General features: G+C 39.4%; 2 protein-coding genes across 2 annotated transcripts; both read right to left on the minus strand.

Moving 5' to 3' along the window:
• Nucleotides 1-875: 875 nt before the first annotated feature.
• Nucleotides 876-6,029, minus strand: LOC126554599 (uncharacterized). The gene has a single exon (XM_050209654.1). The coding sequence runs from the start codon at nucleotides 6,027-6,029 to the stop codon at nucleotides 876-878; it is 5,154 nt and encodes a 1,717-aa protein (XP_050065611.1).
• A 6,590-nt stretch (nucleotides 6,030-12,619) lies between these two features.
• Nucleotides 12,620-15,612, minus strand: LOC126554597 (uncharacterized). The gene is made up of 4 exons (XM_050209651.1): nucleotides 15,418-15,612; nucleotides 15,157-15,345; nucleotides 12,881-12,992; nucleotides 12,620-12,819 (listed from the first exon to the last, which is right to left on the minus strand). The coding sequence occupies exons 1-4, from the start codon at nucleotides 15,610-15,612 to the stop codon at nucleotides 12,620-12,622; spliced, it is 696 nt and encodes a 231-aa protein (XP_050065608.1).
• Between the last annotated feature and the right edge of the window lie 890 nt (nucleotides 15,613-16,502).

Raw genomic sequence — 16,502 nt, forward strand, 5'->3', positions numbered from 1 at the left:
AAATAAGGAGACGAAAACGGCCGCGGACGCTAAAGACGCGACACCGAAGGTAGACGGCTCCGTTCGCTCGCCCGGCACAGTTAGGACTGGTCACCGGTTGCGGTACGCGCGACGTAATCGCAACGGCGTTACGCTTTTAGGCCTTTGCACATTGACCGGGCCTCCACCCGATATAGCCATAGGTACTGGGTCTTTATGTAAAGGCGCCGAGTTTCGAACATGCTCCCCCATTGGGAGGTGCAGCCTCACAATTGCGAATTTGAACTGGTTCTGGGAGACAAGCTGTGGTGATGTGTTGTGGCACGCCAATTCCTGCTACGTCGCGACGATATTATTCAAAACAACAAAAAAAAATATAACTAACAAAAACAAAATGATTATTAGACATATTAAATAATCACAGATACAGAGGGTACACACTCAGTAAAATACATAAGATTCATGAGACACGTAAGGTGCATAAAGTAAATACGGTACAAAAAGTAAACATTATAAGACATAAAAGAAAAATAATAAATATATAATTAATAATAATAATAATAAAGAAATAATCATAATAATAATAGGGGAGCCGAGGCTAACGGTGACACATGACAGGGCATGGACTGTTAACATTAGTGACAACCGAGGTAACCTAAAAAACAAACGGTACAAAGTCATAGAATTATGATACCTCCTTATGTTTTTGGTTGAATTCTCGTCCCCGGAATCTAAGGGACCGCCATTTGTAGAACCCACAGGGGCGTAGCCATGCAGTATACAACAATGGATTAATACATTTGCAATAGCATTAACATAATATATATATACCATATTATATTGTTGTGGGGCGGGTGTTACACTTTGGTCAACCAGAGCAAGCAGGTCCCTGCGACCTACTGTTCCATAGGTAACTTTACTAATTTGACTACCGGCCTAGTGAGCTCCCCCAACGCGGTGTTCAGTTTTACTACTCGTACTACACCGTCGTTACCAGGCGTCACATCTATAATGCGGCCCAAACGCCAGGTCATGGGTGGATTTGGATCCTTTACTACCACCATATCACCACATTTTAAATTGGGCACATCATTTGTCCACTTGGATCGGACTTGAAGGGAACTCAAATACTCAGTCGACCACCTGCGCCAAAAAGACTGGTGGCACTGGTGCAATAGTTTCCATCTGTTTATTACCCTAGCACAGCTTTCGGGTACTGGCATGTCTGGAACCGCCAACAGCGGTTGACCAATCAGGAAATGTCCCGGTGTCAAATAGTCGACGTCCATCGGAGATGATGACATCGGGGTTAACGGCCGAGAGTTCAATACGGCCTCGATGCGGCAGAGTACAGTGGTCATCTCCTCCCAGCTAAAATTATGGACACCAATGACTCGTATCAAAAGGGTTTTGAATGACCGTACCGCAGCCTCCCACAGGCCACCGAAATGCGGTGCACTCGGTGGGTTAAAATGCCATACGCAAGGAGTATGGGAGGTTAATGCGTGTCGGATAGTCGGATCATTAACCAAGGTGCGGAGGTACTTTGCTGCTCCCACGAAATTCGTGCCACAGTCGGAGAATATGTCAGTAGGGAGGCCCCGACGTGCGGCAAATCGATCGAAAGCTGCCAGGAACGCATTAGTGGACAGCTCGGACACGACTTCCAGATGAACGGCTTTAGTTGCCATACACACGAACACTGCCACGTAAATTTTATATTGTCGGGCCTTACGTAAACGACACTCACGCATGGACAGTGGCCCTGCGTAATCAATGCCCACGCGAGTGAATGGACGACACATCTGGACACGGGAGCTTGGTAAGTCTGCCATCATTGGGTGGGGACTTTGGGCGAGAGTTCTCACGCAGATCGTACATTGACCAATGACACGACGGATCACCGCCCTCACCGATATTATCCAAAATTGTCTTGTGATCAATGACGTAATTACTCGAGGTCCGGAGTGACATGTGACCAGGTGCCAATGGCGAGCAAGAAGTGTTGATAAGTGAGAGTCCTTAGCCAACAGAATAGGCTGTTTTTCGGCACTGGTTAGATTAGAACGCGTCAGACGACCTCCGACACGGATAACACCTCGTGCGTCGACGAAGGGCCGCAGACCAGCCAATGACCGTTGTGCAGGGCGGCCGCGCGCTAGATCCTCGTGGAGTTTGGACAACCAACGGACTTGAGACTGTTTAACTAAGACAGTGAGTGAGTCGTCAAGTTCCTCGCGAGTCAAATACTCTGAAGTGTATTTCTGTTTCCGGGCTCGGCCTGCGACGCGAATCAACCAGGCCACAACTCTGACCATGTTGTGGTATGAAGAAAAACGACTAAACCACTCTACCTCAGGCTCGATTTGGACAGACAGCGAAATGACTTTGATTTCCGGTAGCTGCTCCATAGGCACCGCTGCGACCGACATGTCCCAAGCTTCAACAGTGCCCTTGAGGAAAGCAGGACCCGACCAGTATAATACATGATTAACCAAGTCTGAGGGCATCAACCCTCTGGATGCACAATCTGCCGGATTCTCAGCCGACCGGACGTAACCCCACTGGCAGGTTGGTACCAACTGACGGGCTAAATGCACTCGGTTCGAGACAAACACTTTGAAACACGTATGAGGGTTAACTAGCCATGATAGCACTATCTGAGAATCCGACCATGCAAAGATACCGTCGAAGCGGAGTCGGTCCCCAAAAACTGTTAGGAGGCGAGCCAGCCAACGGGCCAGAAGCACGGCCGCACATAATTCCAATCTTGGGATCGTGCTAGTCTTCATGGGGGACATTTTGGTTTTGGAACCAAGGAGATGTACGGTGACCAGTCCTGAAGATGACGTTACTCGCAAATATGCTACCGCGGCATATCCTTGTTCCGACGCGTCACAAAATCCACATAAATGCACGTTGGACCTGGTGGTTGTCAATAGAAAACGCGGGATCTCGATTTTGGACAACACTGGAAGGTCGTTGAGCAACAGCTTCCAGGTAACACCTAGGTCATGTGGTAAAGGGTCATCCCATCCCAGTTCAGACTTCCAAATTAACTGCATAATATGTTTTGCATGAAAAATCACAGGAGCAAGGAATCCAATCGGGTCAAAGATCCTGGCGATAATAGATAACACGGATCGTTTGGTGACAACTGTTGTTAACGGATGGACATCAAAACCAAAAACGTCCTTGGTCGGATGCCAGCGCAAACCTAACACCTTGATCATACATCCTTCTTTCTCATCGAAGTTGATGACGTCGGAAATGCGATCAGCTTCCGCAATCTCTGACATTACGCGGGGTGAATTGCTCGACCACTTTTTCAGTTCAAGTGCAGAGCGCCCCAGCACGGCTATCAACTCGGACTGTACCTTCGATAGGAGCTCCTCGGTGTCGGCTCCGAGACAAATGTCGTCAACGTATGTCTGGTATCTCAGCCCGTCCCGGACCTCCGGAAAGTCCTGGCACTCATTATCAGCGATGTCCTTCAGTACGCGCAATGCCAGGAAGGGGGCGCAATTAACTCCGTACGTGACGGTGTTTAGCTCATATTCTTTTAGCTCCTCTACAGGTGAAAACCGCCAGAATATGTGTTGGAAGCGCCTATATTCCGGGCGTATGAGGATTTGCCGGTACATTTTACACACGTCGGCGGTGAAAACAAACTTATGAAGGCGAAAACGGGTCAAGATGTCCAGGATATCCAACTGCAATTTCGGCCCAGTGTGTAAGCATTGGTTTAGAGACAGTTGCGAATTGGCCTTGGCTGAGGCGTCAAATACCACTCGTATCTTGTTAGCCGCATTGAAGACCGGGTGGTGGGGTATGAAGTACGTCCCGGCATCAGCCGCAATATTCATGTGTCCCAACGACTCATATTCTGACATGAACTCCCTGTATGCAGCGTAGAGCACTTCATCGGCCTGGAGCTTCCGTTCCAGGTTCTGGAAACGACGTATGGCGATTTGGCGGGACCCCGGGAATGATTCATCACGATGACCGGGCCTGAACGGCATGGGCACCACAAATCGTCCATTAAGGTCACGATACCGCTCAGCGCTATAGACAGCTTCACATTGACCCTCATCATGGAATGTAGCCGGGGCTGTATCAGGTTCTTCCACTTGCCAAAATCGCTGAACCATGTCCTCAAGTGACACAGCAAGGGTGACAACAGAATGAGACTGATAAGTATCAGGTTCTGTCGTGGAAACGGGACCAATAACGATCCATCCGAATATTGACCCATACGCCGCAGGTAAGGAGGGGTCCAGTAAGACGCGTTTCCCATCCATAACTTGGGAGAATACGTCAGCTCCTAACAATAACTCAACTGGAGCCGGATTATCAAACCGCGGGTCGGCCAAGGCCAAGTGGCAAAACTTCTTCACCATTTCTGGCGGCAGCCGTTGCGAAGGCATTTCAGTTGTTATTCTAGGTAAAACCCACGCCTTTAGCTCTATGGGGTGCTCATCATTGTACCTAGGCGTAATAAGACAGTCAACCCTACCTTTGACTTGTAGAACCGCGACCCCGGACACGCCCGTCAACGGAGCAGTCCACTTATTACGCGTCAACCCCAACCGTTCGACACAGGGAACCGACATGATACTTATCTGCGATCCTGAGTCGATTAAGGCGCGTACCGGCTGCATGCACCCATACCGGTCACGCACGTGAACCACAGCGGTCCCCAGCAATATAGTAGGATGTTTCGATGAGCTAACGTGGCAGGCACTTGTCGAGGGGATGGGTTGTGAGTCCGTATCGATGTCCTTATGGAGTAGAGTATGGTGGCGACCATGGCAACGGGCACATGGCTTGGATACTCTGCATTTTGTCGACCAGTGGGTGGAGTTGAGACAACGGAAGCACAGTCGTTTATCACGTGCAGCTGACACGCGATCACTCACTGACATTTGGGCAAACGCGTTGCACGACGTAGTGACGTGATCTCCCGAACAAAACAAACACTTTGACGGAGCAGTACCCGTTGGTTTTGTGGTTATCATCGCCACCTTTGGCTTCCTGCCAACATGGGTTGACGACGTGGACTTAATATGGTACGGAGCTGACGGGGACACCCCAGAGCCTTTCGAGAAGTTCACGGCCTCTAAAAGGGTCACACGATCTTTGACGTAGCCAACCATATCCAGAATAGATGGAAAGTTGTGTTTGTTGGCTGCTTCGAAACCCTTCCTAGTGGAATATGGCAAACACCGAGAAGCTAAAGAAAACAATACGAATTCACCAAGGTTTGGAATACGCAACGTGTGTAACATCGCAACTTGATCGGAAAATAACGCAAGGAACTCCTTCAACCCGCCCAGGGACTCCTGAGGCTGTATTGGAGCTGACATTAACTTGTCGATAATCAGGGAAGCCAGCTGCCTAGGCTTATCAAACCGCTCGGCCAGCGTAGCCCAAGCGAGTTCGTATGTACCATTGGATACCGAAATAGAACTAATAGCACTTAGCGCGTCGCCACTAAGGCAGCCGAGCAAGTAGTAGAAACGGTCGCTGTCTGTTAATTCTTCATCCAGCACGACTAAATCAGTAAAGCGATCACGGAACGCCGGCCAACCACACACATCGCCACTGAACGACGGCAGCGGTATCTCTGGAAGCCGAGAGCGTCGGGAGGTGCGACCTGACTGGACTGAATGGCGTGATCCCGACAAACTACCATTCCCCTGGTTACTGGGTAGAGGCGAAAATTCTTCGACTATAGCGCGGGCATCAATGTACAACGCACGGATTTCTGTCTCCAACGTCGTAGAATATTCTGAAGCTAATTCTAAATCCAGCAAAGCGTTCAGAACGGCCTCATTATGTTGTACAAATGTATCCCAAAGAAAGTCTAAATCACTCGCTGCCGTTAACAATTTGGGTTTTAAATCTGGCTTATCTTTTACTTGAGACGCTACGTCGGCTATCGCCTTCATACGATTGACCGTGCTCTCGCGATTTAGCAGGGCAACGGTCCTAGCCCTTTGTAACACCCGAAGCTCGCGCTCCAGCGCATTTTTCTCTGACCCAGGCATTTTCAATTAAATCTCCGAGGATGACAGAAAAAGATTCAATTGGACACTAAATGCAAGATGCACGACACCCTACAACAATATCAATACCAATAAAACTTCCTGATATATTATCTATTATGTTATATCCCATAGACCTAACACAATACCGCGTACCTAACGCGTAATACCTGTTGAACACAATACACCACAAATAATATCCAATCACAGCAATTAAATTATATTGACAGTTTGAGCAGCACTGTGGCTTAAGATCACAACAATGTCACACCCGACCAACAACTGAGTATACCCTTAATTAACTTCACCCAGGAACGCTAACAAACTTTAATTGTGTCAAAACCACGCTCTGCTACCAATGTTTTGGCACCGTCGGGTTCCTACGGAACCGGCGGTCAGCCTAGCGATGTCCGGGTGACGAGGATTAAGGAGAAATAAGTTTCAGAACAAAGTTAAATGGTAATAATGGTATAATAATAATAAGTCGTGACTTAGGTGTAGGTAACAGGTATATAATATTAGTTGCCCGGCGGAGACGTCTCTCCGCGTCGGCTTACACCAACAAAAAATGGAATCAATAATAGTACATAAGACCGTCGGTCATAGAGACGGGATAGAATAATAATGACAACGGCGTATAAAATAATAATAACACAAATGATAATAGAACAGCAACGATACCCGATGACGAGACAGTAGAGTCGCGGAGATAGTGGCGGCCGATGACCTTGACCGATAGCCGGTCTATTTGAGTCGGTCCGACGGCGACGGCAACTGCGTGTACACGCGTATGGCTTCGGTTCGCGGCGGCGGCGGCGATCAGACCGTTTACGTATAATATAATATTGTTCACTGCGACCGGCTTCAACCCACGACGAGCTCGGACGCGACACGAAACCGTTTAGAGCCTCAGAGCTTAGACGGACACCAGAAGCGGCACTGTGTGCGGCGTTGCGGTAGCATACAATAAAAACCAATAAAACAGTAAAATAAGGAGACGAAAACGGCCGCGGACGCTAAAGACGCGACACCGAAGGTAGACGGCTCCGTTCGCTCGCCCGGCACAGTTAGGACTGGTCACCGGTTGCGGTACGCGCGACGTAATCGCAACGGCGTTACGCTTTTAGGCCTTTGCACATTGACCGGGCCTCCACCCGATATAGCCATAGGTACTGGGTCTTTATGTAAAGGCGCCGAGTTTCGAACAAGTAGTAAGGTAATATTATAAATAGGGCTAGGATTTATATGCAATAAAAAAAGATGAAATATGCATTTAATTTATTAAAAATATGCAAAAATATGCAATAAAAATATGCTAAAATATACCACATAAATATGAACACTTAATACAAAATTTTTTAAAAATTAATTAAAAAAAAAAAAAAAAAATCTAAAATCTATAAACTTATCTGTTATCTCTAAATATATTTAAGCTATTCAAACGAATTACATGAAATAATAACATGATGCTTTAAATTTTCAAAAGTGAACGATCTTCTATTTGACCTTAATAAATTTTTATATTTGCTAAAACTTCGCTCAACATCACACGAGGTAATTTTTGCATACTTAAATTTTGTTACTTCTCCAGGAGTTATATTTGGGAAATCTTCATCTTGATTGTTGCCATTCAAAATTTTACGTATTGTAAACATAGATTTTAATCCAGTATTTTTTTCTAACACACTTTTAAATTTGTTATCGATTTTCTCAGCAATTGGTCCTTTGTTTTGGCTAAGTTTAAATTTAGTGTTTTTCAATGATTTCCAAACTTGTATCGAGTAACAGTGAGGCATTTTCTAATTTAAATATAGATTGAGTGATAAAGCCAAAGTTACATTTTATATAAGCTAAATCATTTTGTATAGTTCTATTTTCAAATAAAGCTATAGCATTCTTTATCGATTTCGCAGAACTTTCATCTAAAGACAAAAGCACTGATTTTATGGAATTGAAATTGTCAGCATAATATGATGCGGCTTCTAGCCAAGTTCCCCATCGAGTAAGTATAGGCTGTGGAGGTAGAGGTAATTCTGGAAAAAATTCTCGAAATTTGAACACACGACTCGGAGCTTTTAAAAATACTTTTTTCACACAACTTATCATGTTATCAATATTTGGATATTCATGCCTTATTGTTTCACACACTCTGTGTAAACCATGTGCCACACATGTTACATGTATCATATTTGGATACAATACAGTTAGAGAATCGGCCGTTTTCACCATGTATGGCGCAGCGTCAGTTAAAAATAAAAAAACTTTATTATATTTAATCTCATTGGGCCAAAGTATATTTAAAGCATCGTGAAATAATTTCCCTACAGTTTGATAATTGCATTTTGTAAGCTCTTCGCATGTTAATAAATACGAATTAGAACATTTGTCTTCGTGCATAAGACCAACTAAAACATTAGCAACGTACCTTCCATCAACGTCTGTAGTTTCATCAATTGAAACATATATTGGGCCCTCTCCAATTTCCTTACGAATACGGTCAATTACTTCATTGTAAAGAACTGATACACATTTTTTTCGAATTGTAGATTGATCTGGAATATGTTTACCAGTATACTTTTGCAAAAATGTGTTAAAAGTTGTATTATGCAATTTCCATAAGGGGATATCAGCAGCTAAAAATGCACGACATAAATCAAGGGAAAATGTTGAGTTCTGATCTTCGAATGAGTCTATAATAAATATTTGTTGGATTTTTTCTTTTCTTGTTGAATTACTCAGGTGTTTTGCTGTACTTAAATGTTGAGTTACTTGAAAACGCTTATTTGATGAAACTGCTTGGTCACAAATATTACAAAATAGTGTTTTTCCATCAGTTTTAAAAACTGTACTAGAAAACTCTTCAACGTATTGTCGAAGTTTAGCACTAGCACTTTGTATTTTTGGCATTTTAACGAATATGACAATGACTCGGTCAAAACACAGACTAACTAACTACTAACTAGTCTATAATCCAGTACAGTATTTTAGTATTTATATATTAACAGTATAGAAAAGGTAACCTTCAGCGTACCAGTTTGCGACGATAAGATAAGATAAGATAACTGAAATTACTTTTGAGTATTTTTGTATAGCGATGAAATTAATTGTAACGAAATATACCATAAAACATGCATTTTTCGCGATTTTGTATTTAAAATATGCAATATTATTAATTTTTTTCAAAATATGCAAAAATATGCATTTTATCCAAAAAATGCAAAAACATGCAAAAAAAAAATATCACCATTTACTTCGTCATGAGCTGATTTGTAGACATCATTAACAAAAGTATTAATAAGAAGTTGCAAAAAAAACATACCAATGCATATAAATCCTAGCCCTAATTATAAATAAGTACTTACATTTCTGTTAGCGTGGAGATGCTTGAAAAAAAATATACTGACTTCTAGTGCTTCTACTGTAGTCTACTAGCTGTATTCACGATGAAACTTATGATTTAAAAAAAAATAAATTTCTGGTTATATAGTTCTAAATTCACCACCTATTAAAAGAGAATGTGACATATTAATCGATTGTATTAAAATGTTATGGTTATATCCGTCTCCGGTAACACATCGTATTCACATTAACTTTCAAATTTTTTAAAAAAAAATCTCACTTGTAATGCAGAATTAATAAGCTATTTTAGGTCATCGTAATATGCATTCTATTTTTTCGATTATAAGAGTAATCTTGCCAAAAAATCTGACTTAGACCTGTACAATTTTCGAATGTATACATGACGTCATTTAACATTCTATTTTATTTAAATTATATCCTAGTTAGTATTTTAGCTGAATTATACATTTTAGACTTAAGATGAGAAGGAGTAGAAGTGATTATATATAAAAGAGACTCATCGATACAACATATTCAGTATACTAGTATACTTCAACAGATTTTCAATCGATCTAACACTTTCGTATTGAAATTAAAAAAAAAAAATGTCTTGCTATTCTTTCAAAAGCGACGAAGAAGAGTCGATTGCAATATCCAAAATAAGTAGAAAACATTTTTTATTACAATAGATGTTATTGGTTTAATTAAAAAACAAATTCATTTTTTTATAATGTTAAAATTATTAATTAAATATTTTATGAAAATTGATTTTGAAATTCGAACATTAGCTTATATCGTCTATTTTAATTATAGGATAACTATAATACTACATCGTCACAGCAACGAAAAAATGCGAAATCTATGAAAAGGTCAGGTATAAAGGAGAGGAAACTAGTAGTAAAAAAAACAGATAGAAGGTAACAGATCAAACCATACCGACGGATGCTGAAAAAAAGTTAAACATAAAGAAAGATGAGGATTTGTTAACTATAAAGGGTGTCCTGTCATTTCGACGCGTCAATCTTGACGCACGTCAAATGGATGCGGCCATTTGGACGAACAACAATTGGACGCATACGTAATTTCGACGCATGCAATTTTGACGCCACCGCCCACCACTTTTAGGCGCAAGTCAATTTTGACGCAAAACAAAAATATAATTTTTTATTTATTTTAACATGAAGTAAAATAAAGTAAAATAATACGAAGTTTGTTTTTTTACTATATTATTATATATAGTATAATATAGCATATATTATATACTATAATATTATTATACACTTATTTAACAATAAATGTAAGTTTGAATTTGCTTCATAATATTGAGCCACATAAAAATAGTTTTTAGTTTACAATAATATATCATTAATAGAAAATATTATTCTATTTAATTAAACATGTATAGAATAATAAATTAATATAAATAAAAATACAATTAAAAGTAAAAAACATGTAATTTTAAATTTACTATTTATAAAATTTTAAATTGTGAGCAATCCCTTGAAGCTCTTCGTCGGTTGTAAAGTCACTTGCATTTGTACATTGATGTTGCTTAACCTTGTAATTGACTTTTTTTAACACCCACTTATTTTGAATATCGATTAATTTTTTATTATTAGTCGGATATGAAAAGTGAATATGAAGGGCCTCTAATGTGTTAAAAACGTTTCTGGTTTCCTGTAATATAATATTTGAAATATTATTAAATTGGTTTTTATTTTAAAACAAAACACATTTATTTAAAAATAAAAATATAAATAGGCAATTTAAAATAATTAATTCATACCTTTACTATTTTACACATGTCAAGAACTACTAAATTAACTTTGTGGGCCATGCAGTGTGTAAAAATCGCATACGGATGTTTTTCTTTAATCTTTGCTTGGACACCATTAAATCGCCCAGACATAACGCTGGTCCCGTTGTACGACTGGGCTACAATTGCCAATTGAAGGTTTAAATTATATTGCTTGAGGTAATCTAACATAGTTTTACTTAAAGTCTCTGCATCTTGTTTATATGAAAATCAATGAAACCTGTAGCGCCGCGACAATTAAATACCTGTCTCTACCTAATCGCCGCACGACGACACCGTTTTGTAATCGCATCTTCCTTTTTCCCCGCACTCCACTCTGTCCTTTATTTTTAATTGTTTAATTATTATAATATTATTGCTATCTGTATATTTATTCTCTTTGTTTCTTATTATATAATTTAATTATTGGTCGGCCTTTTACCGCAGATGTTTTTATTATCATATTTCTTCATATCTTATTATCTTGTTTCGTATTACTGATGCTTTTATTATTATTATTGTTGTTATTCGTCTGCGGCCAACGCCCTTTTTTTTGTGTATGAGATTTTCGTTTTTATATATCTTATTTATACGGTCGCTCTTATAGCACCTCCTTTTTTGTTGAGTCGAAACACTCTTGTAAAATTATATCTCTTTAGTATACCCTTAAATATTAGGTATATCTATCAAATTTGTCGGTATCTCTCGTTGTCACTGCGACACGAACAAATTGTTATACTATATGTGGTATTACACAAAATAAAATCAAAACGACTACGTCTAGAACACTTGAGTGAGTTTTTTCTTATTATTTTTTGTATTATTATCCTGGTCACAAGTGTGTGACTGAAAGCCGTACAAACTCTTCTCACAACTCACTCAACCGCAATCGCCATCCTGGGACAACGTCGATTTTGGGTCAGCAGTCACTCATCAGCTATGGTAACGGGTCTGCTCCGCGTAAGTCCGCCAGCACCCAGTGTGGGTGTGTGAGAAGCCGCCTCAGGTCGTCCAGTCGGGCCAGTCATCAGCACGCTGACCATTTGCCTTAGCTCTTAAGTTACGATTAAGAATTAATTTTAAGTGCTGCCCACATATTGTATCTATACCCTGTGGTCATTGCACCTGACCGGATCGACCACAGGGCCCCCGTCCCCCTTAAATAATCTATATCATCCTGCGTCCCGTGTTCTTTGACTAAATCTCTTCCCGTTCCTTGGTGTAGTCGCGCACATAGAGTTTCCTATCCGTGCGATTCGAGGCGTAGGTCAGAGTTAGGTGTTATTATTATTGCGGTCATTATTACTATTATTGGGCGCGAACAAAACCAATAAATCTTTCTTTGATTTTTAACCCTTTGCAGTATCTCAAACATAAAGCCATTTGCTCATCTTTAAAACACCTAAAAAATTCAAATTAATTTTAATTGATCAAATTTCCAAATAACATTTTTAATTTATTACCTAGCTTCATCGCACATTATTCCAAATATGCCTACATCTTCAACTTCTTGTATTATGGTATCATTTGATAAACCTGCACAAATATTAATAAGCTCATCTTGAACTCCATGGCTAGTATAATTTGTTTTCTCTTTATATTTCTGGGCAAATTCAGGATATAATTTAGATATCATATTACAGGCTTCTTTAAAATGTCCTAAATACAATTATAAATTTAATTTAATTATTAATCAAAAACATTACTTTCCACTTCATACCTTGATTCATGGAGCTGGGAGCTTCATTGTGGCCTCTAAATGCTAGGCCTTGTCTGCACAAAAACAGTGTCACATCACACAAAGTTCTTATACATTGCAACGTGCTCTGATACTTTTATTAAATACTATATATAAATTACTACATTCCACAGTCCACAGGTAACAATAATCTAGACATTGGGGGTGCAACAGACACTTTTTATGATAGAGGTGTAAGAAATATTACTATAATCGGATCTTAAAGCGAACAGGTGATTAAGTATAGGTTTTACAAATCACCAACGGCGGCGGAGCGGCGTAAGAATGCTGAACGCACCGACAATAGTACATTATGATAAGTTATACTATGTGGCGGCATCGTTCAGGGTCAAAGACAGATCATCGCACGTATGCTTGTCACCCGGTATAAAATATTAGGCACTTAATTATTGTAACGTGCCACGGACAATCAGTTGAATGATGTCGATTCGGAAAGGTTGTTTTGAAATAAATGAAAACTCTCAAAATTATTCTAAGTGTTTTTATTTAAAAATTATTCTAAGTCCAATTAATTGAACTTGTGAAAAATATTCTATGTCCAAATGACAAAACTATTGATCTGGGTGACGTGAAGGTGCTCGTTCTAACTCTGGTGAATTGTGCCTAATCTGGACCCCCTTTTATATCGTCTAGGGACTCCCGCGGTACCCTCAGACTCCTGTTGATCTTCTGCACCTGCATCCGCTTCTGCCCACGCTTTGCGTCATCCGGGCGATAGCGTGCGTCAATTATATAACTATAATATTCTATCGGGTGAGTGATTCCGCAACTAATATACTCTACCGGGTGGTAATTACGTATCCATAATATGTCACCGGATAGTAGTTATATATTATTATCTCCCAGCGGATAGGAAGCACACGGGCGATGATACTTTTGATTGTTTCTACTTTTGTTTATTAGATCCGGTTCTAGTCTAACCACACTCAATTATTGCTTGCCTGGTTGCTCACCCTAACATAACTGTTGGATACTTATCGGTCGTTGATGCGCGGATGCAGTCTTACCACCGTGCGCGAGGGGTCACGATAATGTTCGTTTTTTGCGACGTCTTTAAGTCATTCCCTTGTGTTGTCGGCATTGGGGGACACACTGCTTCGCCTGACATCGGTGCCGACCTACCGGTCGCCATGTTGTTGTTGTTGTCTGGCGCGTGTGGTCTTTTTACGTCTCCGCGTCGTGTCTTGTGTCGTCGTTCGTTTGTAACTTAACTGTGTTTTTAATTGCTCTCATTAACATGTGTGTTCGCCCTTTATTGCAACACACACACGTTGAGAGCATTAACAAAGTTCGTTTCGACGTCGTCCATTAAGGTGTGTCTTCGCCGTGTATTGCAACACACACCAAGTCTCCGACGTCAGTGCCCGACCATTCGTTGTATATTCACGTTGGTTTTTTTGTGCTACGACTGATGAGGCTGAGGAACAGTGTCCATTCCACGCGTTAGCTGAATCCAGGTCAGCCTTATATTATCATACCTCTCCTTTTGTTTGTTAATACTTTATATTATAATATTATATTGTTATTTTTAAGTCTACTAACCTTAGTATCGTAAGAATTTCTATATTATATACATTGTTATTCATACGTGTAAGAGTTGGCAATATATTCTTTTCTATAATTTAATACAGTCCGCTTTTGTATAATTTGTTACCTATTGTTTTTTAATACATCGTACTACTTATCCAGCGCATGTAACTCTGCGAGTCTATACCCGGCAGACACCCAGTGGTGTCACAAAAGACCAGGTAGTCGCGCAAACAATAACTATAAGGATGTCCTTTATGCCCCCATGGTTTAGAGTATTGTTGGCTATGGTAATTTATATATTATATTTAACTATCAGAGCACGTTGCATTATCACCCTATAGAACAATATGAATACGTATTGTTTTTCGCGCGACGTCGCGCGGATAACGCAGAGGCGTGGGAAGAAGCGAATGCAGGTGACGCTGACCAACAGGACCTGAAGGTACCGCGGGAGTCCCTGGATAATATATAAGGGGGCCCAGATTAGGCACATTTCAGACGTGATCCACCAGAGTTAGAGCGAGCACCTTCACGTCACTCAGTTCAATTTTTATATCTCCTGGACTTAGAATACTTTTCACATTTATTAAATCATTTGGACTTAGAATATTTTTCAATAAAAAACACTTAGAAAATATTTCAACAGTCTTCATTTTTTACAATTAATTCATTCTACACTACATCATTAAATTGCTTGTGCGTGGCACGTTACAATATCTACGATTACTTTCAATAAGTAGCTTATGTTGAGAAGAAACCTGTGAAATTACACTACCAGTTTTTTCAATGTTTTTATGTGACTGCCATTTTTCCATATTAGTCAGATGATATTTTGTTGTTGCATGAGAATAAAGTCTACTTTGATGGGCTTTTTTAGATCCTCTTGAACCACTTAGCTGTATTAAATTTAAACGTAATAAATAAAACAAATATATTTAATAAGATTGTTTAATTATTAAAATGTTTACTTTATTCCAATTTTTAAAACCAATTTTGGTAAATGTATCTTCGGTATTGTTCCCAGAACCATAAATGCGACAAGCGAAATAGTACAAAGCGTCATTGATGATACTATATTCAAGCCATTCAAAGCAGTCGTAATATAATGCATTAAAACTACGGTTTTGTTGACCAAATTTTGTCATTGGATAAGACTGGAACATAATTTAAAAGTAGTAGTCACTATAGTCACTCTATACATTTTTGCATGCAAATAACTTAAATAAAAAATAAGCTACCTAAGCAATATTGCCAATATTTATCTCAAATACATATCTACCTTCATAATTGGACGTGATGGACCTGAGTTAATATTACCCAAATCATTTACATCACTAATTTGAAGCCGCGGAGAATCAAAATCAATATTCGATGACGCGTCGCCGTCGGAGTGTACTGTAGTTTTTTCCGGAATTTCCGGCAACACGTTTTCAGATTTTACAATTTCTTTAGGTTTTTTTTAATATTAAATAATTCAAAATAATTCGACGTTTTAATAAATAAATAAAACACTTATGAAATTACCGAAGTACTACAGGTAACAATAATACACAGTTATACAAAGTTATACACAGTTTTACAAAATACAAATAGGTATAACAACAACGAAAAGTAAAACGTAACACGTGTAGGTAACATTTACAATATAATGGGCACATGTCAATAAACGAAAATACTGTTGTGATTAACAAGAGACTATTATCAAACTGCCGATGGTACTAATAATTAATTATATAGCACGACAAGTTTTCGTCGATAACAATTTTATCATAGCCAGGACTTTCCGCTCAAATTATATAGGTATCTATTATAATTTATCTCAGTTATTAGCAACCAATTAGTACATCCAGAACTAATTAAAAAATAAAATATACAATTTTAAATGCATTTTTAACAAATTTTTTAACAATTTTTATTACAGCTATTTTTAAAAAAAGTCATAGGAAAAATTTTTATAAAATACATCATATTATTTAATTATACAATATTACAGTTAATACATTAATACATTAATACAACAAAAAACACTAAATTATTTTTTACTAAAATTCAC

This window comes from Aphis gossypii, unplaced genomic scaffold, assembly GCF_020184175.1.
Source record: "Aphis gossypii isolate Hap1 unplaced genomic scaffold, ASM2018417v2 Contig00551, whole genome shotgun sequence".
Lineage (NCBI taxonomy): Eukaryota > Metazoa > Arthropoda > Insecta > Hemiptera > Aphididae > Aphis > Aphis gossypii.